Source organism: Lethenteron reissneri, chromosome 27 (assembly GCF_015708825.2).
Source record: "Lethenteron reissneri isolate LAM-NWPU_2019-01 chromosome 27, ASM1570882v1, whole genome shotgun sequence".
Taxonomy (NCBI): Eukaryota; Metazoa; Chordata; class Hyperoartia; order Petromyzontiformes; family Petromyzontidae; genus Lethenteron; species Lethenteron reissneri.
Genome location: NC_083805.1, coordinates 8,529,408 through 8,557,014, shown reverse-complemented (window position 1 = coordinate 8,557,014; position 27,607 = coordinate 8,529,408). Strand labels below are relative to the sequence as shown.

The following is a 27,607-nucleotide window of genomic DNA, read 5'->3' as shown; positions in this document are numbered from 1 at the left end:
TACCTTTCCTGGTCAGTGAATCAGTCACTCGTGGTTTTCGGGGGTGAAATGAACCCATTACATAGAACATATACAAATCGAAAAAAAGCCATTCTCTACAAGTATAAAGGCTTAAAAACAAACAAATCCATGAATCAACGCATCCATATACATCTAATAAATATATTCACTGACTGCAACATATTAACCTATCGACCTAAATACATGAAAGTTCAAATATGCTTTTTAATAAATTAGATCACCAGAAATACATGTAATTGCAAATTTACTCATAAATGTCAAGTATGTTTCTCCAACTGCAAAACCGGATAAGGTTAACTTACTGCTCTTGATGGAATACAAAACATACACACTTCCATAACACCATCACTATAAAACTATGTAAATATGTGCAGCTGAGCCGAATACATAAAACATATTTTAAAGCTGACCGATGATACATACGGGCTGGTATTGTGAAAAAAAAGTGCTGACCCTGGTACAAAATGTCATATCTGCAGTGACAAATATTTGTGCATCATCTGAAAAACTGAAGGAAAGGCACCCACACATCTAGTGACGGTATTTATTATGTTTTACCTGTCTGCAATGACAGAGGCTGCTGCCTCTACGGATGTTTCCAAGTATTGATACGGTGAGAATATTTCATTTATTACAATATTTCAAAATCGTACTTCCAACGCAACCGTATATTTAAACTGGTATTTTAACACGGCCCACTATTCATTTGTAATTTGATATATGGTAGTGACTAAACGTACAAAGTACGTAGTAACATAAACACGACTGAATAATAAATTACCAGGGAGGTTGTGTTTAATACATTTCTGGGGAATGTTTTCCAGCAACATTTGTCGAAACAAGGCAAAGCCCGAACCAGATTTGGCAGTTAAAACAAATGACAACAGGTTTTTTTTTGCGTTAACTTAAGCTATTTCAACGCTGTACAAAAATGTAACTTTAAAATATTCGTACTATGTATGTAGTTCAACATATATGGGACAGGTTTGTAAAATATGTACGATAACAAAATACGTAAGCGATATATATTTTTTGTTATAATTGCAATCTGCCACTGCAATCATTTGTTGGGCATGGCAGTGCACGTGTCTGTGTTCCTGCCATTTGGAGGCAACTCAGTGGATCACGCAGATTTGTGACTGCCGCTTCGGAACCGGTCTGTGTGGACCTTTTCTGTAGTATCACCTCATAAATAAGCGTGCGGTTTCTCTTTGTACACTCCAGTTTCTTACCACACAAAATACTCAAAAAGATAGAATTTGTCAAAGATTCAAAAATGCAGGACAATCCTGAAGAATTATTTTTACTCAGTGATGCATTTCTGGATGTGATTATGAAATATAATACGAATATTAATACATGAATGTGATTGTATCACGACTCCTAAATGTTGTGCTATATATAATGTATTGCTCAGTATAGAAATTTCAAACCAAACAAGGAAGCCCTGCCACCATGTTTCTGTATGGGCTCATATTTGCTTTGAGCTTCTTACAATGGGTTGAGGGACAAGACCAAACCAAGACAGCTGTTGATGTCAACAAAGATGCACAGCTATCTTTTTCAAGGTCAGTTGTTTTGATGTTAAAAGAGCTGTGTAAAACAAAGGCAATAATGGTGATCACAACAATGGAAACATCTGAGAAGCATCCTAAATGTGATCTGTTAATAAAAGATTGCTTTTTTTGAATGACTATTGTATTTACACAAATGTGTTTGTTTTTTTAATCAAATGACTAAAGTATTTAACACATCTATACATCTCAAGACAAAACTAACTGGCTGCAAAAGTAATTGCCGAAGAATACCGGCCACTGCTTTATTCTTATCCATTTGCTCTACCATGTGAAATGTACACTTAAAATAAAATGTGTCCATCTTGCTTAGATACACAGCTCATATTACTTTTGATTCGTTGTGTGTTATTCTCCTTATAACCTGAGAACTATCATAGTAAAATGATGCACATTACCCCTAAAAAGTAATCAGCAAAAAAGTGCCCTTTAAAAATTACACATCTATTGGAGTGAAAAACATTTCACGGAGTAATTTGTTGTTTGTGACTTCTCACGAAAGACAAGCATTGACGGATAGCTAAATAACAATGTTTTAAAAAATGATGATCACACTAATATTGATATATTGAAATGTGTGCAACTTTATTATCATACAACTATTGATGGATTGAAAAACAATTGTTTGTCTGTGATTCCGCATTTAACTCAAGAACCAAAAGTAGCAAGCAAATCGATAAACCTGTGTATATGGTTGCCTTCCTGTGTACTTGATCCTAGTTATGAGTTGGCACAGAGGGTACCGCTAAACCTAGAGAGAAAAAATTGCAATTATACTGAATTATATTATATGATCAAAAGCATGTTTTTTTTACTTATACACTCTTGACAGCCCACGTCGTAGTAAATGTACATAAATAGCTCTTTTGCAATCGACTGCAGATGAGGGCATTTCCATGCCATGTGGGTTATTTGACCAAATTTCACCAAGCTGGTCACTAAGTTGGTGAAAGCAGGGAGCACTTACATTGGAACATAGTATAGTACAACAGCATATTTTGCTGCACTGCCCTCTGCAAACAATGCAGCCCCTGTAGCAGTCTATAACAATTGTTTAATGCGTGGCGGTCACAAATCCAAGCACAAAACGAGATTAATCCTGTTTCACTTCCGACATGTAATAGAGCCGTTGCATTCCAAGTGATGTTGTGATGGGCTTTTGTCTAAGTGCGTTGGCATAATATTACATTGCAGGTACCCAAACAAACCCTCAGATTCCTATATGGATGACACACTAGCTTTGGACCTCGACGGTTTCACAGATGAGGATTCTATTGAAGACTACATCGATTTTGACAAGCTGCTGAATGAAGATGAGGACTACCCAGACGAAATCGATGACATAAATGAAGATGGCTCCACCGGCGTGACAGTTAATGCAGAAAAAGTTGGTTTGAAGATATATTACATTTCACGTTGAGTTTTAGTACTCAAATTAAAGACGTATGTCGATAGACACTTTCTGATGATGCACGCTTCCCACTGCAGCACTAAATTAATTCAAAGAATAGCTAACCATCTAGGAAATGTATGAATGATGAAAAAAATCTGCCACACCAATTCATTTTCATAAAAAAAAGCGGCAGTTAATCCACATGATTCATTTGCAACTATTTACATTTGGATAACATAAAAGGTTTCAATTTGACTATACATTTTTTTATACAAAATTGGCAAATATTTAATAATGGAGACTTTTAATAAAAAAAGTTCCATGATTTACCAGCGAGTAAAACTTTATGATTACATACCCATTTCTCTATTGGCATCGTCACACGTGATGGGAGTCGTTATTAATTGGTTCAGTGATGAGCACCATATTCGTCTAAGTGCTTAGTATGAGACTTGAAGCATTTTAATAACTTTAGTTGAGTGAAACCAATCAACCTCCTGTAATATTTGGGGGTTCAAAGTGAAACATATTTTTTTAATAGTTAAAAGCATACACTGGACTATATTTGCATCATATTTCAGTTTCCTAGCCCTTAGAGAACACAATTATAAGTTGCATACCCAGAACTGTCTATACGTATAGATTCCCACGTCCTAAAATGTCATAAGGGAAATATCTGCATGCATGTGAACCTATCTACGTGACTTTACCAAAAGACCCGAGAATATATATGTATGCATGTTGAAGTTATTTCGCACTGTATGTAGCCAACCGTGCTAACATGTGAACATCTCTGAAGTCTTACTTAATATCCCACAGCTAGTGGATGCATCATTCAATAAAAAGTTATTCCTGAGAAGATTCCAGGGGAAAACTCGTATCCAGCGACTCTCCATTGTCAACAGCGACTTCGCATTCAATCTGTACCGATCCGTAAGCGAGTCCACTCCACCTGGGGAGAACCTCCTTCTGGCTCCTCTGGGCATCTCTTCTACCTTGGGCATGATATCGCTCGGAGCAAATGGAGGCACACATGAAGAAATCTACAGAGCCTTAGGGTTCGAGGTAAAGTGAAATGTTACCCAGCACATTGGTGAAGGCTACACATCAATGACGACGTTCAACAAAATGAACAATAACAATAGATTTTAGTGACATGAGGCAAGATTTAAACATAAACATAAGCTTGCACAAGCAGTCCATTCGAGAGCTTACACGAGTTTCTACAGCATACCAGAGATACTATTTATTTTACATGACTCGATGTACATTATTGATATTTTATCTTAATATTAGTATCTCATTTACTCAGAGATTTATATACCACCAGATATTGGGTGGCATAACACAATGGCAATTAGATGAAGATTCAACGTCAGCCAGAGCCTCAGCCGTGCGAGCGTACTCATCACTAATATACAATTTTTTAATATAAAAAGATCCAATTTTTTAATAAGAAATACATCTGTATGTTGTTCATTTGTTTTTGTTTACAGAGCCTGGTAAATTCTAGCTCCAAGTACAACATTTCGACCGTGCACAAGCTCTTTCACAGGCTGAATCACCGCCTTTTTCGCCACAACTTTGGCTACACGCTCAAGTCTGCAAGTGCCCTATATTTACAACGCAGGTGGCCTCTGCTGCCATCCTACCAACAATGCCTCCGGAAGACATACTTTGCAGAGGCTCACACTGTTGACTTTAAAGACCCTGCGACAGTGCAGCGTATCAGTCACTGGGTGTCAAGTGTCACCAAGGGGACAATATCCGATGCGGTGACCAACATTGATCCGAGCACCGTATTCCTGGTCATCAACAGCGTGTATTTTAAAGGTACAGTAGTGTACATTTGAATACCTAGCAATACTCTTTGTCTTCTTGGTTCTTTCGGTAAAGTCACGTAGAAGGGAAATAATAAAATAATAAAAATAAACATAATAAAATACAATTCTCACGACGTTTCGGCCACAACGCAAGCAGCCGTCCTCAGGTGAAGAACAGGTCTGTCGGAAGGCCGAAACGTCGTGAGAATTGTATTTTATTATGTTTTATTATTATTTTATTATTTCCCTTCTACGTGACTTTACCGAAAGAACCAAGAAGATGAATCCCTGCAGTTACGAAAGCTTTAAATCGAAATACTCTTCGTGTTTAGTTTGTTGTCCTTCCCCCGCACCTCCGATTAGCACTTGTTGGCTACGTACGGCGCGAAAGAAGTTCCACATACATATGTATCATCATGATCAACATCAGCCACGATCCTTCGACTGCAGGATGGAGGCTTTTGCAAGCCATCGCCATCCCTCGCAGATGCAGTGCAAACATCCATCTAGCATCATTACATCCCGATATCATTGCTCCATCTCCACGGTGGCCATTCTCTTGGCCACATGGTTCTTTCCCTCCTTTGAATGCTACTCCGACATACGTCTTTACCACTGGCCATAATCCTTTTTAGCGACGTGTGCTGCCCAAGCCCACATACTTTTCTTAACCATCAAAATATACTTTGGGAAATTTTTTCATTAAAAAAATGATTCAAATCTGTATTTTCCAGGGCCATGGGAGATTAAGTTCTCAAAACATCAGACCTCCATGCGGTCATTTCGGTTGAACGACAAAGAGTCCGTCAAGGTTCAAATGATGCAAACCAAGGCGAGCTTTTTGGTTACCACGGACCATGAGCTGGGCTGTGATATCCTCCAGCTTGCCTACCAGGGCAATGTGAGCATGATTTTGGCAGTACCACACAAGCTGAAGGGTGGCCTCAAAACACTGGAACGTGCCCTCTCCTTTGATCTCCTAGAGAAGTGGCTCCAAGCAATGACTAACAGGTAAGCAAGTGATTTCAATTCTGTGCCGGCTCAATAAAAATCCTTTCTTCTTTAATCACAATGATATGATATATGCCTAGAGAGAAAAAAAATCATCATGAAATGTATGCTTTGTACTTTTATGGCTTTTTTCCTGCAAACACTGAATGATTCCTTGATGCCAGGCTGTGATGTACAAACGAAATTATAAAAAGTATAACCCGTAAAAACTAAGTTTTTCACTCTAAATCCTTTATATGCGTGGCGGCTAGAGTCCTCTCGTCCTCTGGCTTGAGATGGCTGCCACCTATGGGTCAGATGATTGTCTGCCAGTATTAAGCAATTGGTAATAAAATATTTAATTTGTTTTCCCTAAACAGTGTAAAATTTTGGAAAAATGTTTTCACGAACATTAATTGTCTCGCACAACGAGTCTGTGTGCAAAATGTCAGCTCAATTGGATCACGGGAAGTGGGTTAAAAAACGACCGAAAGATTTGCACGGTCGTAAGCAAGCAAGCAAGCACGCAAGCACGCAAGCAAGCAAGCAAGCGAACTTAATATAAAGGATTTAAAAAGCAAACAGAGTACTCAATGTACTATTTCTTTGGTTGTTTGCAGAACACGCGATGTCATCATTCCCAAATTCAACTTGCAGCAGAAGTACGATCTCAAAAATAACTTGAAAGAGATGGGAGTGACCGAGTTGTTCCAAGCCAATGCAGACCTGTCTGGGATGACTGGTGCCAAGGATGTGCAAGTTAGCTCGGTATGGTGCTCTTACCTAAATAGCAGATATGAGTCCAAGTACGTTTCTGGCCAAATTACCTGGAATGTGCCTGATCTAGTCAGATCTCAGATGACAACCATGGTTGAGCCTGGATAGGGCTTAGATTGGTGACCGCCTTCATAAAACCGGTATTATAGGTTGCTGTGGGACTAACCACATTGTGAGCTGAGGGTGTTACAGCAAAATCCTTTGATGTACTATACTATGCCTAATCTATGTTGCACACTCTCACCAACACGCACTGAACAGTATGGGGAAATGTGAGCAAATTACCCCCCATAACTCGCACGGCTTGGGGAGGCTCTCATCTGGCACTGGATTGACCACAGTGCCATACGTGTGTGTATATGTATGTTGAACTTCTTTCGCACCGTACGTAACCAACCATGCTAATCGGACGTATATATGAACAACAAAAAAACATGTAACTTTCATGAAAGATACGTAACATTACATTGCGCTCATTTAGAGGGTGCTAAGCTGTGCATTTTTCTTTTTGACACCAGTTCCAGCACCAGGGCTTCATAAAGATTGACGAGGAGGGGAGCGAAGCAGCGGCCGTCACTACAGTTGGCTTCACGCCGCTCACATCCCACAACCGCTTCGTTGCTGACCGCCCATTTGTTTTCATTGTCTACGAGCATCACACTATGAGTGTGCTTTTCTTGGGCCAGGTGTCCAACCCAGCTAAGAACTGAACAAGGTTTAATAAAAAACAAAAGTATGCACGTATAGGTAAGGGCTAAAAAAGTTAACCCGTAAAAACAAAGTTTTTCACTATAAATCCTTTATATGCGTGGCGGCTAGAGTCCTCTCGTCCTCTGGCTTGAGATGGCTGCCACCTATGGGTCAGATGATTGCCTGCCACCATTAAGCAATTGGTAATTAAATATAATTAATTTTTTCCTAAAAAGTGTAAAATTTAGGAAAAAAAATTTCACGAAAATAAATTGTCACGCACAACGAGTCTGTGTGCAAAATGTCAACTCGATTGGATAACGGGAAGTGGGTTAAAAAACGACCGAAAGATTTGAACGGTCGTAAGCGCGCAAGCAAGCAAGTGAACTTAATATAAAGGATTTAAAAAGTGCAGAGAACGCATGATGGATTTTCAATGTCATTTTACAAGTGAGCCAAACCAAACAACATTATTTACAAGGAAAGCTCTGCTGAATCTATAAAACAAGAACTTTGTAAGAGCTATTTGAGAAACAAGACAGGATGTCAGACAGCAGCACTTAAGAGGTATCGCATGGTGAGGATTAGTTTAAACCACACCCATGCCATCTCACTTTTATCCAGTATATTAAGCATTTAATTTACCTTTAGGCAGTGGTATTGCATTAAATGTGAAATAAAATCATCTTTGAATTTCATTAAAATAATGTACTATGTTTATTTAACTTAATCAATCTGGGGTTTTATTATACAGACCAAACTGACATTAAAGTTCTAGATTTGAAGCTTTCGTGACTGCAAGGATCCATTCTCTTAGTTTTTTCGGTAAAGTCACATAGGTAAAAAAATCATTTTAATTTCATTTTTTTACCTACGTGACTTTACCGAAAAAACTAAGAGTATGACATAAAAGTGTCCTGTGGTGAGTCAGATGCTGTCAATGTCTCCCATGATGCTTTGCAAAGAATAGTGTCGTAACAAATTATCTTATTGTTCGTTATGATAATCCCATTCCATTTCTCCATGAAATATCTTTATGATGTCGTAGAGATAATTAAATTAATATATACTTCAATAATTTAATAATAAAGAATTAGATGTTAGTACTTACCACAGCAATTACTGGAATTAGTACTCCCAAATTTCCAGCGCTGCTTGAGGCCTGTAAACAACCACGTTCATTATTAGTAAACATTTATTTCCCATTTGGCAAACGTTAATGCTTGAGGCTTCTAGAAACAATTGTGAACAAATTAATTTAGAATTTATGATTATATATATTTTATTGCATTTACAAGTGGATGCAAATAAAAGCTTGATTCTAAAAAAGCAACAAACTAAAACATCGAAAATCTACAAGTATTTAATTTTAAACATATTTCCTCCCTATTAATTTAACTTCTTCTCAGCATAGGTAACACCAGTTCATATTTTGTATTGAAGTTGAATAGTATATTCTACTCATATGCGATCACTTCAACAACAATATCCTATTACGAAAAGCATATCAACTATAAAAAAGGATCAACCACATTTTAACTACAGACAAACGTTGTAAAAATGACAATTATAGATTGATTTACAGCCTTATCATGAAAAATGCACTTTGGTCCTTGTTATCTCATTTTTGTTTGAAACATTATCACATGGAATGTCACAAACAAACTTATCTCTTGCAGAGTTACTGGCCTTTTAAATAATACCGAGTTACATTTTAACCAGCTGCCCACTTTGCCTCAAACACATTCATAACCCTATGGTTAAAATGTACACTTTAAAATGATTAACCTTCAGCATTTCAATTAAACGTATAAACAATAAAACACAACAAAACATAATGACATATTTTAACGCTATATTTAATGATATGGAGTCATGAATCCATGGCAATGGGTTGAGGAAGGCCTTCATCCTGCAGCAGATAGATCATGGCTGATGATGATATAACAAGAGTATTACTTTTTTATATTTAGCATTTTCTCTTCTGTAGCATGGTTCGCGAAGGCTCTTTTGTTAATAAAAACAAGAGCATTTATCTTTGAAAACCATATCACGTGACAGCAAATCATAACTTAACATCCCACAATGGCATGGAAGGATTGAAAATGCTATATATGAAACGGTATTAATGTAAACATGTTTTGCCGTAATTTGAAGTTATGATTTAACTATATATCAGTATCAATTAATATCACAAATCTATAATTGTTTGCAATGCGAGTTTTGATCACATGTTGTACTCATAAAAAACATATTTGAAGGCCTCCCCATAGCCATGTCGGTTATGGGGTTTGTTTGACCATACTTCTGTACGATAGCCAGTACAGGTAGGTGAAGGGAGAGGGGTCTAGGACTCGTTAAGATATTACCGGCCACTGGTGTTAGCCACGACTGGGAATTGAACTCAGGTCACCCGGTTCATACCACGGTGTGCAAACAACTGTGCCACAACTGCTCCATCGCGTTTTAATGCAACCCATTAAAAAAAACCTAAGACGTGAAAAGAAATCATGTGTTCCTCCACGTGTTGCTGTAACCACCCAAGGCCCATGCTGGCATTGCCATTTGGGGATGTGTACCGGCGGTCAGTGGTGTAAGTGTGGCTGGCATGGGCAATGGTGCCAGGAATTAAATAAAGCCCTCCCCCCTCCTTTCCACCTTTCCCCATGTTTCATTGCCTGGAACTTGGGCCCCTCCCCGAGATGTTAACTACCTTGCGTGGTATACAGGAGGTCGTGGATTCGAGCCCGACCCTGACACCTGTATATTTTGAGTTTGTATGTTCTCCCCATGGTCGCATCGATTTTTCTATGGGTCCTCTGGTTTTTCTTTCCACAATTTGGAATAAACGTGCATTACGAGTATTTGGCTGCTCTACATTTCCACGTGATAAGCCACTCCACTGAGCTATGATTTGTGGCCAGGTTGCTTCGGAAAAAATAACTATATAGCCGAGTGGGCCTTACCTGGTAAAATAAAAAAAATGTAAATAGTAGGAGAGTGGGCACTGGAGCAAATGTACCGCCTGTGTATTTTATAGATACACCGCTGTTGGTGGTACCTTTAGGGCAGGGCCTTTCTCGCTGGCCCTCTCGCTCGCACGCTTTCCTTCCAGGCCCAGCTGCACAAAAAGCTCCAAGAGATTGACCAGCAGCTCATCGACCAGCTGCTCCCCCTGCAGGTTGGCCGCGATGTTTGCCAGTGCATTGATGACCGCCACAGAACAATGCCTTGTTAAAAAACACACACACACACTTTACCTATTAACCAGGCGTGTTGTAACGATGCATGGATTCATACTGATTCATATTGATTCGTAAGCACACAGTGAATGTAAAGATTCGGATGTGTTACGTGCCGAGGGCTGATGTGGCCGCTAAATTCAACGCAATGTCTAAAAATAGTAGATTCCTGAAATTAATCGTAACCTTTCATTAAATCACTTGGGAGAATACTTTGAATAAACTTATAATTGCTACCAACAGGGAATTTCTATTATTGTAGCTATTGTGTGCACACCAAAACTCTTAAATGGGGGTCAATATTGACTATACATTAAGCATGATATGACCAGGAACAATGACAGATTAAGCATGAAATCGAAATACACAGCAACGACAGTACAACACATTTTTTTCAAAATGGTGCTCTGATGGTTTATATTATGACTTATAGTCCTATGTCAATCCACAAATGGATTAAGGCCTCCCCATGTTGGGTGTTATTTGATCATACTTCATGATACTGGCCAGTGGGAGTTGGTGCAAAGAGGCCCAGAATTGGTCCAGATATAATTCGCCACCGACGTTAACCATGCCTGGAAATCGAACTTAGTTCGCCAGGTTTGGAGCGCAAAGCGCTAACCATTGTGCCACTGGTCCACTTGACGGTCAAAACCATTGTCGTAAAATAATATCAATGTTCCAAAAAGCGATACCAGCATGACCTCCGGCTGCAAAACGTCACTTAAGAGTGGTACACCAACCTGTAGCCATGGTCTCTCATATCCTTGGCTTGTGAATAAACAACAGAGCTGGCCTTTACACTGATCTGTTGAAAAAGATTCAGTACTTCCTGGTAGATGTGTTGCTGAAATATAAATAAACAAAAAATGGGTTTAAGCATCTGATCGGTGTGCAATAAAAAAATAATCGAGTTTAAAATAAATAAATTATTCTTTGTCTCAGGAGTGAAATAAACTCAGTTAAAGCCAAACATTAAGTGTGAATGTATCCACTACACATATTAATAGCATAATACACACGAAAGTTGATACAACTTTCATCATCCAATTAACTGTCATTTACACTGTGAAGAGCTGAAGCCATTAACTTGTGTACATGTTTCCCACACCTCCGATTAGCACGAGGTAATATAGCTTTCACATGAGTTCTAAAAATTGACATATATCACAAATGTAGATTAAATCCAACCCAATTCCACAAATTAATTACATGGATGAAATTAGAGATATAGACACTCACAGGGCCAGTAATAACCATGCACCCCAGCTGGTCAATGATGAGGACATCAAGGGGAGAGGGCGGCTGGCAGAACTTCTGCTGGAGAATCTGCAAGATGGATTCCATTGTGCGTGGGGTGTCACGCAAAGACACAGCGATGTGCCCCAAGGCGCGGATTGTGTGCTCGTGAATCAGCTGGCCATCTCTAAACACCACCAACAGACACAAAGCACTTTGTAACAATGCAGATTTTCCCATGCTAATTTCTTGTTTTATTATTAAAGAATAAGAATCTCGTCCATTATCAGTACCAACATCAGTATCCAACATCATGAGCCCTGCGACCAACACCAAAATCTGCATCGCTAACAAATTATTTATCAACACCTTAAATCAGCCATAATTTTCAACATACATCATCAGCAACAGTAGCATCAACATCATAATTATTATCCACATCGTCACTCCTTTAAATAAAACCATCAAGCATCATCATTCATCACTCGCCTACATCACCAAATCATTAAAATCCCTATGAATTAATAAGCAGGTTTTGGGCCTGGTTAGTAGTAGGATTGGAAACTGTCTGGGAATTCCAGGTGCTGTAAGTTTGGGAATGGCAAAATATGGCAGTACATTAATGAATTCTTCACTATCTACACTGAGCATTGTCGAGTGTTACCCCATTATATGTGTGGGTTTTTTCCAGGTACTCCTATTTCCTTTCCACATGCCAAACACTCATTACCTGAAATAAATACAATTCCTAATGCAATGCCTCATAAAAGGTGTCTTTAGACTCAGTAAGGCATTCCTGTATTAAATGCATTATCATTTTACATTCTCATTGAAAATTCCGCATACTCAAAGAGGCAAACCCACATCAACGAACTCTGTATATTACTTATTATGCAATACATACTTTTAGATTTACATTACTTCATTAATACCAATCACATAAACCAGACTTACTTTTCATTGTCTTGAGAAGTGTAGAGACGGTTGGAGAGTGTAGCAAGAAACGCCTCCACAATCACTGGCTCCTCGATAAGACCTCCCTTGAGGGCTCTGAAAATTGCATTGCATTACGCGTAACATTATACAAAATTTCGATTTAAAGCTTTCGTGACTGCAGGGATTCATCTTCTTGGTTCTTTCGGTAAAGTCACGTAGAAGGGAAATAATAAAATAATTAAAATAAAACATAATAAAATAATTCTCACGACGTTTCGGCCACAACGCAAGCAGCCGTCCTCAGGTGAAGAACAGGTCTGTCGAGAAGGCAGAGTCTGAATGAAATTAAGAGTCTGAATGAAATTCAGACTCTGTCTTCTCGATAGACCTGTTCTTCACCTGAGGACGGCTGCTTGTGTTGTGGCCGAAACGTCGTGAGAATTATTTTATTATGTTATATTTTTATTATTTTATTATTTCCATTCTACGTGACTTTACCGAAAGAACCAAGAAGATTATACAAAATGTAGGAATTACATTCATTCGGAATGAGCCGTTGTTGCTGATTAAGGCTTATATACAGATGTCATACTTGCTTTTGTTGGTGCTCATAGTATTCATGTTTAGTTTGTGATGATTGTCAATCATACATTTGCACTATAATAAAATGTAAATAGTTCTTGTGGATAGTTTGACTAGAGCCACAATTCTTGATTTAGTGTTTGACAGAAATTTTAAATTTTGTCAATGACTTGCCTGCATATGTTGTCAATAGCCATATCCCTCAGCTGTTCATACATTGACGGCTGAATCTTCTTGCTCGCCACAACATTGACAGTGGATTCCGCAAACTCATTCGTCACACTGATCTTTATGTCATTTCCTCCTAATAAAACAATTAGGCATGACATACAGTTATTACAAACACAGGCATTTACAACGAATAGGAATTAAGCATGCCTTTGCTTCTTTTAAGTCCTGCGTCACACTGCAGCCTAAAAATACGGCATCAACGTAAGTGATAAATACACGCACACACAAAATCCATGGCATTTACGATTAGGTTAATTACAATTAAATCCTGTCGTAACACAAGATACATGCTTTTATGTTTTTCTATGCCCTTTGAAGTAGACTCTCCCTAACACATGAGGCAATAATTAAATACGTTATTATGGCTTACCCATCTCCTTACCACTCTGAAACTGGCAGTGGAGCTTGTAGAGTTTGAGCAGCACGGGGGACGGAACAACAAGGAAGTCCCGCAGACACACAGTCACGGAGTTGGACACAGATGGGAAGCGCTCACAGAGCCTTCCTAAGCCCTGATGATCCGCACGCACATAGGGGTGTGTTAAAATATAAAACATCAATTCAACTGTGTACTGTACAGTCTCCCGATGTGTTTCCAGGTTGTACGTAGTTTTTTTGGCCCACGTCCTGGGGGCTTATTCATAATGTTAAATATTCTACATTATATGCAATGTATATTATCAGCATGAGGAGCAAAACGACGCACCTCATACCAAATATGGGGTACAATCTAAGAGCACATCGGTGAGCTATCCCTTAGTGTCTGTCAGGCATGCTAAAACATTACCACATTTAACACACATGCAGAGGCATACTGATGTACATATTATTTGTCAATGCAACTTTGTAGAGTCATTAATAAGTCTACAAAAGTTATTTATGGCATTGAACATCTGTCATGTTTTAAATGAAATCGAAGAATAGAAACATTTTTCACAATTTCTCCTAAAAGACCATACCTGCAGACAGCAGATCAAAAGAGGCATGTGTGCCACTATCACTTTGCTGGATGTTTTTGTCTGTAATTTCTCAGACAACTTGACACAAAGAGTCTCAGCACCTGAAGAAAGATTGAAAGTTTTCTAAATCGATATTTCACGTTGATACAAACTCATTCTTGTTACTTCACTGAAAAATTTACCCGAAACAACTTTGATCTTTCAGACGTTTTTTCAGACTGTACCGTGTGTTCCTGAATTCAATAAAAGATTAAGCTCCCAGCATACTGGAGCATAAGTATAACCCGTAAAAACAAAGTTTTTCACTATAAATCCTTTATATGCGTGGCAGCGAACTTAATATAAAGGATTAAAAAATATATTCGCCTGTGGAGGACGCGGGGATCGATCCCGCGACCTTTGGCATGGGAAGTGAGGACGCTACCAACTGCGCTACTCCGCCACGGCCTGTGGAGGGGTTACGCTCTGGGCTCTTACACTCTGACGTTCAGCCAAAGCCATGAATGCGTTCTATTTGAAAATATGTTAAATAATTTTTTTTTGCCTAAAAAGTGTAAAATTTTGGGAATTTTTTTTGACGAACAATAATTGTCTGGCACAACGAGTCTGTGTGGAAAATGTCAGCTCGACTGGATCACGGGAAGTGGGTTAAAAAACGACCGAAAGATTTGCACGGTCCTAAGCAAGCAAGCAAGCAAGCACGCGAACTTAATATAAGGATTTAAAAAAAACATTGGGCATGAACGTCGAACAACACATAGTACAACCCAACAAAAAGCGACAGAAAGAAATACAAATCAACTGTGAAAACATGAGCAGTAGTAACAATGCATTTATAAAAAAAGGAATAATTAGCATAACCACACATTGCGTAAGATTTCGGGCTATATTCTAAGTCGCACCTTGGCTCTGACTTGGCCGCTCACGTGGCTCAGGTTTCACCAATTTGAGCTAGAGCCAAGCATGAATCGAGCCCTGACTAAGAATATGGGCCTTAGTGTCATTCGCATATGATGACAAAAAAAACTAACATCAGCAACAAGTGTACATTGATAGATTTCTGAAATGATTTAAGTTAAATTTCAGTCATTTCGCATTCCTATCAACTTAGCAATGCTTTTTAAGTTGTTTTACAAAATTAATTATCGATTCTATGATTATTGGAATTGATAGTCAATTCTCTAAAACAATTATCAAAACATCTATTATCCATATCTTTAAAAATATTGTCCATCACTGCAGTCATTGTATGACCTCGTTAACTGCATGAGACCAGTTTAAACTGAAATCTGCAAAGGGTGACACTTACATAATCGGTTGACGCATTTCAAAAAATGTTTGCCCAAAGAAAAAACTATCACCTACAGGGCCAATTCTTATTGAATACCCATTATTTTGTAAAGCAACATCCTGCTGCTGTATAGGCGTGAAGCAGCAGTAGTGGTTTGTGCACTGCAGTATTAACCCCACCACATGAGCTTGATGCCCAGCTATGGCTAACATAAGTGGCGACTGATATCTGGTCGTGAACACTCCCTTCACCTACTTGCACTGACCAGCATGATAACATAAAATCAAACAACTGCCCTGACTGACACAGCCGAGGGAGGCCTTCACGCATCAGTGGATTGACTCAGGGCTGTAAATAAGTCCTGCTGCATGTACCTTGTTCGTCTTTAGCTGCCCACACCATAAGGTCCACACAGGCAGCATTTGCCTGGCAGCGGAGCTTGAGTGAGCTCGACTCCCCATGAGGCCGATCGGCATCGTGCAGCATTCGCTGCAACTCTGCTTGGCTGCTGTTGAATTGCTCCAAAACAAAGTCATGTACCTCCTTCACAAAAACTGAAGGCAGATCTGTGAAAAGAAAAAAAGAAGCTTAAAAAAATTAATAAAATAGTTTACAATTAAACTCCCATGAACAATGCAATATTAAATAACTGAAATTTGTATCCAAGAATATTCTTTATGTCATCCTCAATATAGTTTGATGATCGGTAGGGCGCATGTGGTGAGGTGGCTGGGACAATGATCAGAGCTGGCTCAAGGGAAGACATTTGGCCAGCTTGAAAGAGAATGCCACATACCCTCGAAAGGGGTTCTCTAGAATTCCCTTTCGTGGAGGCCTTTCCATCAAAAGTGCCAAGAAAATGCAGTGCTGCACCTTTACCACCCTTGTTACATTCTGAATAGCTTACAAAGCCTTGACTAAAACTAAATTAAAATACCCAGTGTCCTAGTAGCATTACAAAAGTCATACCAGATGGAGAAAGAAGGCACTTTCAGAAAGCTGTAAATGATAACATGGTAGTATCACTGGGTAGTTGCCACGCAGTAGTAAGCACACTACACTGTGAACTTGGAAATCTGAGTTAATGTATTCTATAGAATGGGCAATATCTGAAATGGTCCTGGAAGCCACATTTATCAACCTGCACTGACTCGCATAAGGAACAAATACCCATGACATATAAGGCGTTACGTGGAGTAGCCTCTATGCAGCTGTGAATTGGCAAAGTGTGATAACGCAATCATTTTGTCACCGCCGCATAACATACACAGTTCTTACCTTTCAAACAGTTTAAAAGGGTGTCCCTCAGCATCTTGAAAGCTGCTACATAAAGGAATGTTGCTGAAGTTTCTGTAGTAAAGGTATGTTGATGGGTTACCCTGCAATAAATGTAAAAATGTAAAATTAACCAACAAGAATGTTGTACGGTCATTTCATTACATTTCCAAAAGCCAGAAGTGTAATGCAATGTTTCTGGTTTAAATGTCTAAAAACAGTATTGCCAACTTTATGCCACATTATAACAAGTTTAAAATTAGTGTGCAATAAACTACCACTTTGTAAATGTATATTGACAAGTATAGAACCCAACATTTATTTCACATTATGCATCAATATAAGAATATATTAACATATTATCTTTGTCCACAGAGTCACATGAAATAATTTGTGTTTCAATGCAAATGAATACCTACATCAATTGTTTCAAGCAAAATCTTGTCCAGAGTTCTGAGCATGTTGTCATTTACCAAGCGCTTTACCTGCGAACACACACAATTAATAATTTGAAAACGTCGAGAATTCATTTGAAATATTCTATCTTACCATAAATCACTGCAATACAGAATGCTATTTCTTTCATATAACTATTCCTCTGTAAGTCGATCCATAAGGTTACAGATGTGACGATATTCTCTGGATAATGATACACTTTTTATCTTAATATTTCAAAGCAAAATATGGAGGTGCGTATTATAATCTCGTGTGTAACCAAATTTGAATAACTTAAACACTGGTCACCAGTTTTAGGTGGTCTTACTTTACCGAATGTCTTAGAATTAGATGAATACGGTCAATCTATCTCAATCTATTCCCATTTAACAAAAAGATTTCAAAATAGCACAGATCAGTTACCTATTACTGTATAATGAATGCATAATTGTATCTTCTCTGCTTTATTTGCATGCCAGACAATGGCAAACATGTATTTTCTGGATTATTAGTTGGTATGAACCATAATCCTTGGGTAAAAATGTTAATTTAAAAATACACAGACCATGTCCAAAAGTCTCTTTAGCAGTAGAATTGGAGTGTCCATTTGTTGGCAGGTGTCTTTTGTGTTGAGAGGCGATGTGGAGAAGCTGGAACTTAGGACGGTGAAGTAAAAGTCTGGGTCATTCACCGGCGCATCATTATATGACGCACCTGTAAAGCAATTAGAGAAGCAGCAATTCAAGAGATCGTATTATTTACCATAGTAACTTTAGAAACTCAAGATATTTTAAATACATTTAAAGAACATGTCATTATCTAACAAAAACATAAGATACAGGTTTGTGAAAATGCTTTTTAAGAATATAATAATGCATTCATTTTTTTAAATACAAATGTTTAAATAATAATGAAAAAATATATATTGTGACTATAACAGCTTCTAGTGACAGCAGAGGTTATGTAAAATATTAACGTACGATTTTTACAAAAATAATAAATTCCTACAGAAATGCATTTTCGTACGTTGTGATAAGTGTAAGAACAGAATTTGAATTGATCAATCAGCACACTACAAGTAAATACAGTAATATGGATGAAAACATACATACCTTCCCAGTACTGTAGTGTGGCATAGCCTGGGGAACTTGGCATCTGACTGCCACCCTTTTCTGGACTTAGTTGAAACTGACAAAAAAAAAACCAGAGCAGACATAAAATAGTTAATTTAAAAAAATTACACTTTCACAATGTTAAAATATTTAAAAATTAAATCCATTAATCATAAAAACACATACATATACAATAATATTCTAAATGAGCATACCATTTACTATAGTTCATTTGTACAGCGTTCCTTATTTTCTTAAGGTAAAACATGCATTAATGAACAGCAGCACTTGCAGCTTAATCTAAATCAAATGCTGACTCAGTTTTCAAATGAATTCACAACTGTAAATGTGTAATTGAACAACATAATTTGACAATTTTATTGAAATCAATGTGTGAAATCTAGGTGTCAAATATATAAACACTATGTTATCAACTTTTTTTACTCACCTGCGCAAAGCTGGCGACGCTATTTACATTTCGTCGGAGGCTATCACTTGTCCCACAGGATTGCATCAATGATGAGGGCATGATGGAGCGGAAATCGTGGAAAGATCTCCTCCGAATAGCATCTGGATCTGTTGTTTGTGCCACCTGCAGGAACAAATTAGCTATCGATTAACTGGGTTTTAATTTGCTACAAGTAATTCAAATTGCAGGCACTAAATCACCAAACTTTCCTTTTGCGATATGGTACATGCTATATAATGTGGTTGTCCAAAAGTTTTATTTTAGATTTATTGCTATAGCATTGTGAAACAAGCTCAGATGCGGTGGAAATAAATTTAATGTTACCGATTGCAAGGTCACTTTTGGGAATAGCCTTGAAAGAAGTGAATCATCTTCATTGCTGTAACGGCCAAATGCTCGTGACATGCCAATAAGGCAAGGCACTGAATACTGGCAGACATCTGGAAAAAAGGACATGTACAACACAAATTACTATCATTTAATAAGAAAAAAATCATGCACATTTTTTTATCTCTGATGTTTTTCTTTTCAAATTATAACCGTGTGCTATTCAGCATGATGTTTCAGACGTTTAACTCCACATGCTGAGAGTTATACAGCACAACCGGAATAACCTACACAAGAACCATTAACCATATATTCTATTCAATTCACAAACTATTCAATCAAAATGGAATGCTAAAAAAGTAACACACCTCTGTCATTATGGGGATTCTCACAAATTTGAAGTAATTCTTGCAAAGTATCAAGTAATGCTTCCAGAATCTAAAATGAACAAACATGTGAAAAGAGTAATCACATAACATTCAACATATACATTGCCAATAATTTCAATAGATTATTTGAGTAGAGTAATTATTACATTTAAATGATGTAAAAGGTTAAATATTTATGAAATACGCAAACAAATTGCCAGTGTCTACAATTGTATTAATTAATACTTTCAATCTGTACAGATTGAAAATTTGCTGAAGCTAAAAAAAGTATCTTGATTTGAAGCTTTCGTGACTGCAGGAATCCATACTCTTTGGTTCTTTCGGTAAAGTCACGTAGGTAGAAAAAATAATAGATCACGACGTTTTGATCGCAATACAAGCAATCGTCTTCAGGTGAAAAAAGAGGGGTAAATCTGCTGAGGCAGCCTGTTTATAAAGGTTTAGAGACAGGCGGGACAGCTAACGTTAAATGTAAGCTCGGCGAAGGCCGAGCTCGGCTAGGGTCCGGAATATTTGCTTGTAAATGTAAATTGTCATCCTCTCAGCCGACAAGGGCAATGCCACTGTCATCATGGATAAAACCACTCACAACAACAATTCAGGACCTTCTTAATGATGGCAGCTATACCAAAATCAATAGAGACCCTACCAGCGGCCTGGCTACGAAAACCAACAATATCATCACTAATTCGACTTCTCTAATCGAACCGACCAAGCAGCTCTCTTTAAAACCTTCTGCTGCTAGACCACCCAGAGTTGATAGCCTTCCAAAAATCCATAAAGAAGGTACTCCGCTCCATCCTATCGTCTCCACCATTAACTCACCCACCTACAAACTGGCCCGCTTTCTATCTGAGACCCTGCCTCCTTTCACAGGCAAGACCACCATAGCTGTACTAAACTCAGCTCACTTGGTTTCTCTAATCAAGGACATCTCACTGTCTCCAGATGATTTGCTTGTCAGTTTCGATGTAGTCTCGCTGTTCACCAAGGTCGCTGTACCTGACACCATTGCAATCATTGAAGACTTGGTCCAACAGGGACTGGAATCCTGATGCACCAACTTTGGTGAGGCATTGCCTTACCAATGCTTACTTTACCTGGAATGGTACATTATACAAACAAAGTGAGGGTACCCCAATGGGTTCTCCCTTATCGCCAGTGGTAGCAAATGTTTTAATGGAGAAATTTGAGACAGATGCCATCCAGACATCCACCCTACGTCCTTCCTTGTGGAAGAGATACGTAGATGACACGTTCGTTATCTGGCCACATGGCCTGCCAGCACTGAACCAATTTTTCAACCACATCAATTCCATACACCCATCCATCAAATTGACCATAGAAGTGGAAAATGATGGCAAGCTACCATTCCTGGATGTTTTGATCGAGACCTGATGGCTTGTTGGGGACACTGTCTACAGGAAAGCCACCCACATGGATTCCTATCTAAAGCCTGATTCCCACCACCATCCAGCCCAGAAGAATTCTCTCATCAAAACACTACACATAGGGCCCGTTGCATCTCCGACCAGCACCACCTATCCAGTGAACTGGAGCACATATGCCAAGCCCTCAAGATGAATGGATATTCGGATCACACAATCCGCAAAGCTGTATCCCCAACCATAGGGAGAGAACCATCTGAGAATCCAATCAAAACCATCACCTTGCCATATATTGCAGGGGTTACCAAAAAAATCCAAAATTTTGAACAAACACAAGATCCAGGTTCGATTCAACACAGTACACAAAATCCGTGATTTTATCCCATCTGTGAAAGATGTGATTTCTGACATGCAATACCCTGGTGTCTACAAGCTAATTTGTGTCTTCGGTAGCAGTAACATTGGGGAAACGAAATGACATGTCTCGGACCGTGTTCGGGAACACAAGGCAGATTTGAAACACGGCAGAACCAATACCTCTGCCGTGGCTGATCACTGTTTGAACGCGGTGGGCTCACACGATATTGTCTTTTCTGAGACCAAGGTAATCTGCAAACCTTCGGGCTACCATCAAAGATTTGTCCACGAAGCCATCCAGATTCATAAACACAGACATAATTTCAACCGAGAAGATAGATACAAATTAAGCACTCATTGGAAGGATGTGATCAACCAGGTAAAGGTTTAACCGCTTTGATGTTCCCTTCCTACCTGGCAATATTAGCCGACTCTCAAATTTCCAAGCCCTAGCCGAGCTCAGCCCTTGCCGAGCTTACATTTAACATTAGCTGTCCCGCCCATCTCTAAACCTTTATAAACAGCCTGCCTCAGCAGATTTCCCCCTCTTTTTTCACCTGAAGACGATGCTTGTGTTGCGATCGGAACGTCGTGATATATTATTTTTTCTACCTACGTGACTAATAAACTAAAAAAATAAACTTTATCAAACATTTAAACATAATAGTTTAAATATACATTACTTTGTATTACTGTGATTAAATGAATAGCATACCCTATCATCCAAATAATCAACCATGTTATTAATTTTAAGGATACATAAAATTGCCATGCTGGCAATTGAACAATTACAATTGCTGACTTTTGAACAATTACGGTACTGCATCAAGCTTTGGCGACAGAAATATACAGCATTCACGAGTAACATACCAACAGCAATTACCATACCAGGTTATTCAGAGCAACACAAATTGGCCAATGACATACAATTAAGGAGGCTATCAAAATATTCAGATTTACCGAATCACTGTTGAGTATTAGTAAATGAGGCTATCAAAATATTCAGATTTACCGAATCACTGTTGAGTATTAGTAAATGTATAAGGCAATTATTTCGTTTCACAAAATGACACTACATGTTACAGGAATGTGTCAATGAATTGTCACCTGCTCTCGAATGTGCGGATCTCTCTGAGCAACATCAGAGAGGAGCGTCACCAAACAAAAGCTAAATGACTCCGCCACGGGCAGCCTCTCTGTAATGGCAGAAGTAACAACGCAACATTAGCGAGCTCATTGGCATCATGAAACCAACTGGTTCATCACTAAAACACTGGCCTAATTCATGGCGAACAGTTATTATTTATCATACGATTTTGGCATGGTAATTATTGGTAAAATTCACCGCCAATGCGCAGAAAAAAACACAACGCACAGAAAGATCAGGATGGGTTGGTGGCCACTCCCCGCATTTAGTAATTCACAAGATTTCACAGCTTTTATTCATATTTACAATTTCAGTGACCACCGGGAACTCCGTGATATCATATGTTTAAAAGATCTGTAGTCCTCACCTCTGTCACGCTTTCCAACATAGTCTTCAATCCATTGGACATTAGGAAGCATTTTCAGCAGCTGCAGTAGGTAAGGAACCAAGTGTTCTTTGTGCTGTGAAAAAAAAAACAATTAAGATATCCAGACTGAAAGTAAAATATTTCAACAGCCCCTTTTCATGATTTGTACCTGTACGCCTGAAAATAATACCTACAAAAATTAGGTAATAAAAACATTGAGTGTCTAGACTACAGAAATTTAGAAATGAAGTAATAACATGATTACACTTATAGTCAAGCTTCAAAAGACTCCTCCGGTAATTTGGACACGTCTAAAACAGATCTGGAAATAATCCGGAACAATACATGACATAAACAAGCACGCAAAACAAAGGAAGACCAAAGATGAACTGAGTGAACACAGTAAAGCGTGATGTTTAATTAATTAAGAGGGTGACAACTAAAAGAAAGCATTAAGCAAGACAGTAAGAGGTGGAAATATCTAATTCATCCCCATCCTCTCTAAAAGATGACGGAAGGAAAGCCTCATTATTGTACCTGCAAACCCGATTCCAAGAGAAATATCCCAAGTGCGATGACAGCATCCCTCCTCCGGTGGTCTAGCTGGCATGCCCCTTGTTGATCCAATGGGCACATGCCCAACACCTTTTGCACCTGAACATGTAAAACAACACCAGCACATACATAAGCACTGTCGACTGTACAAAACCATACGATAAAATGTGAAATTCTGTCAAGTGCAGTGCATATTGCACAGTCGTGATACCGAATCTTCACCATTTCTATTGCTAAAGCATTATTTTGGATTAACGTAAGTCACGTTCTGTCTTCCAATCATCAAAATGATGAAAACATTATAACACTGCACATGGAACAGACAATGTTCAGAGGAAAATCCTAAAATATTGTTTGTTAGTGTCCTTAAATTTTCCTAAGAATCCCACAATATAAATTATAATTTAACGTGCATGCAGGTTAATGATACATCTAAAGTACATCATGAAATACAATGGATGTTTATTATATAAATAGTTGCAATACATTTAAGTCCTTCAGTCCGATTTTGCTTTGAATGATAAATATCTTATAGGCATGTGTGATATTTACCAAATGATAATACTGTAATTTCATACATTCTCTTAATACCAAAGTAATCGAAGCGTCTGCTGATCCATCCATCTCAGGAAGGACATCACATTGGTGTAGAAATAAAGATAATTAAAGATCTGATTGATATACTGTACATAATAACTTCTAATAACTTATGTACAGGTAGATTATTGATTCATAAGTTTGGCCATTTAATGTTTTGTACAGTAATGTTATCCCAATAATCAAGACCCATGGTACTAAGGATCAAAATACTGTACAGTATATTTTTAGCATTAATCAAGGCTCCACACCAAATAGGTCAGTTCAATAAAATACCTCTTGCTTAGGAAACTAGATACGTGGACCAATTCAGTTTTCAAACACTAAGCACCATGTGGGACAATCAGGAAAGGTAAGGCGTTCACATGCTCAGAATGTTTGGAGACCTGTGTTCCTGATTCATTTGTGATGATCCAGTCTTTGGGGGAGAAACTGGACATTCCTCTTGACAGTTTGTAGCTTTGGCATTGTGGTTAGTGCACTGCACTATGAATCCACCAACCCAAAGTTAAATTTCTGGCTATGAATAGATCATCTTAGTGGCTAGGGGTACGTGAACTACACCTGGGCCTCACCATCACAAACCCGCACTGGTAAATTAGGGGCCGTCCATAAATGACGTCACGCGATTTTGGACGGTTTTTGACCCCCCCCCCCTCGTCACACGGCGTCACAAAAAGTCAGACCCCCTCTCAAATATGACGTCACAAAGCTCTGCCCCCCCCCCAAACCATATTTCCATTTTGAAAATAAAACAAATCGCTTTAAACTATTGTCATTGTAGTGCGTATTTTGATGTGACGTCACATTTCAATGCGGAACTTAAAATAAATATAAACACGTTCTACTTAATTAAATATATATTTTTAATACGTTTTCTCCTACATCAGAGTGCAGCGCCACATTAAATACGCACTACAATGACAATAGTTTAAAGCGATTTGAAGCATATTTTAGGAGGGGGGGGCAGAGCTTTGTGACGTCATATTTGAGGGGGGGGGTCTGACTTTTTGTGACGCCGTGTGACGTCATTTATGGACGGTTTTTTAATGTCAAATCTACGAAACCCTCATCCAGCAATGGATTGACACTTCTGTAAATTAATTTCAATGTATTTTATCCGAGCAGGGCCCAGCATATCCATATAACTAGTGCCACTGCGTCTTCTGCATCAAGAGACGCAGCATCATTCATTGTGCAGTTTATTGTACAGACACTTGAGCAATAGTGTTGATGACAGTGGATGAACGTGGACATTTTGAGGATGACGATCAAGATGATGAACACAGTAATGCAATGATAACGAAGGTATGAGTATAATATTCATGATGCCGATGACGGAGATGGGGAACATTGTGCCGCTGGAGGTAATACAGATTATAAGTCATGACGATATTTACGTCAATATACTTTCAACTAGAGATGTATGTTCAACTTATTTTGTACCTGGTGATATGTTTATGATGACGCTGCGATATTAAGTTGACGACGGCAATGATTTTTAAGATGATGATGGTGGTGATACTAATGCCGGTGGTGATACTGAATAACGACGCTGCCCACGCTGACATTAACACTAATAACGATGTAAATAGAGACGTGACATCGTACTGCTGTTAACAAAAAAAGAAAACCCAGTCAAACCTGGCCAAGAGGTTATCCCTCATCGTTTGGCTTCCCTGCCTTACAACCACCAATAGATGATGCTGTCAAAACCCCATCGGGGCCCACATTCCCTCTCCTCGTTCCTCTGCCTGCTGAGCACCGAACCGCGACGACGCTTCGACACGAACCTTATCAAGAGGCGCCGGGTTCTGAGCGGCCAGGGAGCGTGCCAGGCTGAGCACAGTGTTAAAGTAGAAGCCATCTCCGCTCCCCATGCCGCCGCCTGCCGCAGTCGCCATCGCTGAGGAAGGCGAGCGGCAGAGGCGAGGTGGAGGTGGAGGGTTGGAGGGACGCACGGGTGGGGGGGGAGGCAATTGAAGCCGTCTCGGCGCCATGTTGGGTAAGGGTTTGTGTGTAAGTAAGGCGGCGGTTGACGTGAGGGGTGGGGCATGGTGGCGGCTTAGTGACGTCATCGACCCCGGGGTGGGGGTGGGTGGGGTTCAAGGGGGTAGGGGGCTGGGTGGGTGTGGATGGGTGGGGGAAGCGGTGTTTTTTTTGAACCCCTACCTAAGATGGCGGCCAAACTAAAGCGACGTTGTGTGAGCACGTGACCGCGCCAAAGCGTCCAATCGGGAGCGACCGCACGTCTCGACGGCGGCTGCCAGGCGGGGTTGGTGGTGGGGGGGTGGCTTTTTGGTCTAAACGATGAATGGATTCATATTCATTGGGTCTTTCGGTAAAGCCACGTAGATGGAAAAAAATAAAATAAAAAATATCACGACGTTTCGATCGCGTACAAAAGCAATCGTCATCGGGTGGTGTTACATTAACAGGTTAAATGTCTTTACATTGACAGGTTAAATGTCTTTACATTGACAGGTTAAATGTCTTTACATTAACAGGTTAAATGTCTCACTAACACAGCCACCGTTGCTCGTTTTCCTCGACGTGGCGGTGGCTCTACGATCTTACATTGACGTGCTAATCTCTCACAATACAATGGCCACCTCCGCAGCTCCGTCGTCGTGGAGGTAGCGCAACACTCCGATCTTACATTGACATGCAAATTTCATCCCTAGCCCCGCCCACTTCGCTTATGACATCCTCCTACGTCAGCAGTCCTCCTGCTGTGTTTGTTTCGCACCTGATGACGGTTGCTTGTGTTGCGATCGAAGCGTCGTGATCTATTTTTTCGACCTACGTGACTTTATTCGAATTCCTGCAGTTACAAAAGCTTTAAGTCAAGATGAATGGAGTTTTTGTATATTATTCGGTTTAACACGTATGTCTTTCGCGACCGATATCCATAATTCGTTGTGTCTTTCGGTAAAGTCACGTAGATAGGTTTTCTTTGAACTTATCTACGTGACTTTGCCGAAATACCCAAAGAATATGAATTCCTGCAGTCACTGTGTAGGGTTTTTTTTTTTAATCCGCCAGGATGTAATCGCCAGCGAAACGTCGAACTCGGAATTGTAAATGTTGCGGGTTGACTCTCAAACAACACCAGGTGTCCTGAACTTATAAACTAATTGGCACGTTTTGTTTATGTGACAAACCTTACTAATTGGCTGTGTCAGGTGGTGGCGGGTTTAACAACACATTTATATTTACGCGATCTAAACTCCAAAAAACTTTATGAATTCATATGCATGAAGTAGCACGGGTCGGTCGCCATTATTAATATTCATAATGGTGGGAAACATGAATATTTATGAGGGTGGGCAACCCTTATCAATATGCATAATGGTATGTAACTCTTATGATTATTCACAAGAGTGGGAAACTCTCACGAATATTCATAAGGGTGGGCAACCCGTATGAATATGCCAATTG

At 39.1% G+C, this 27,607-nt stretch overlaps 2 protein-coding genes across 3 annotated transcripts in view; one reads left to right on the top strand and one right to left on the bottom strand.

The window, feature by feature from the left end:
* Window positions 1-26,150, bottom strand: part of PI4KA (phosphatidylinositol 4-kinase alpha) — a 69,973-nt gene extending 43,823 nt beyond the window's left edge. Inside the window, 21 exon segments of the mRNA XM_061561349.1 lie at window positions 8,380-8,430; window positions 10,330-10,498; window positions 11,254-11,357; window positions 11,753-11,936; window positions 12,704-12,799; window positions 13,442-13,571; window positions 13,881-14,010; window positions 14,458-14,558; window positions 16,123-16,314; window positions 17,027-17,081; window positions 17,083-17,127; window positions 17,443-17,508; window positions 18,024-18,172; window positions 18,571-18,646; window positions 19,019-19,162; window positions 19,364-19,479; window positions 19,735-19,804; window positions 22,608-22,696; window positions 23,015-23,108; window positions 23,552-23,668; window positions 25,960-26,150. Coding sequence (XP_061417333.1) covers window positions 8,380-8,430; window positions 10,330-10,498; window positions 11,254-11,357; window positions 11,753-11,936; window positions 12,704-12,799; window positions 13,442-13,571; window positions 13,881-14,010; window positions 14,458-14,558; window positions 16,123-16,314; window positions 17,027-17,081; window positions 17,083-17,127; window positions 17,443-17,508; window positions 18,024-18,172; window positions 18,571-18,646; window positions 19,019-19,162; window positions 19,364-19,479; window positions 19,735-19,804; window positions 22,608-22,696; window positions 23,015-23,108; window positions 23,552-23,668; window positions 25,960-26,070 — 2,289 coding nt within the window. The 5' untranslated portion in view covers window positions 26,071-26,150.
* LOC133348507 (heparin cofactor 2-like) lies at window positions 506-9,921 on the top strand. 2 transcript variants are annotated; one of them, XM_061561347.1, is made up of 8 exons: window positions 506-634; window positions 1,444-1,589; window positions 2,790-2,982; window positions 3,808-4,053; window positions 4,485-4,821; window positions 5,546-5,822; window positions 6,422-6,569; window positions 7,097-9,921. In XM_061561347.1, exons 1-8 carry the CDS (start codon window positions 614-616, stop codon window positions 7,286-7,288), a joined length of 1,560 nt encoding a protein of 519 aa, XP_061417331.1. In that variant the 5' UTR covers window positions 506-613; the 3' UTR covers window positions 7,289-9,921. The 2 variants fall into 2 exon arrangements, with proteins under 2 accessions (XP_061417331.1, XP_061417332.1); XM_061561348.1 differs by having other exon boundaries at window positions 530-634; window positions 1,439-1,589.
* Window positions 26,151-27,607: the final 1,457 nt, after the last annotated feature.

What these genes read in the sequence shown, in the direction of transcription:
- LOC133348507 (XM_061561347.1), top strand. Translation starts at nt 614, where the DNA reads ATGTTTCCAAGTATTGATACG. An exon ending in GCACAGCTATCTTTTTCAAG is followed by an intron (nt 1,590 to 2,789) that starts GTCAGTTGTTTT and finishes ATTACATTGCAG; the next exon opens with GTACCCAAACAAACCCTCAG. An exon ending in CAACAGCGTGTATTTTAAAG is followed by an intron (nt 4,822 to 5,545) that starts GTACAGTAGTGT and finishes TGTATTTTCCAG; the next exon opens with GGCCATGGGAGATTAAGTTC.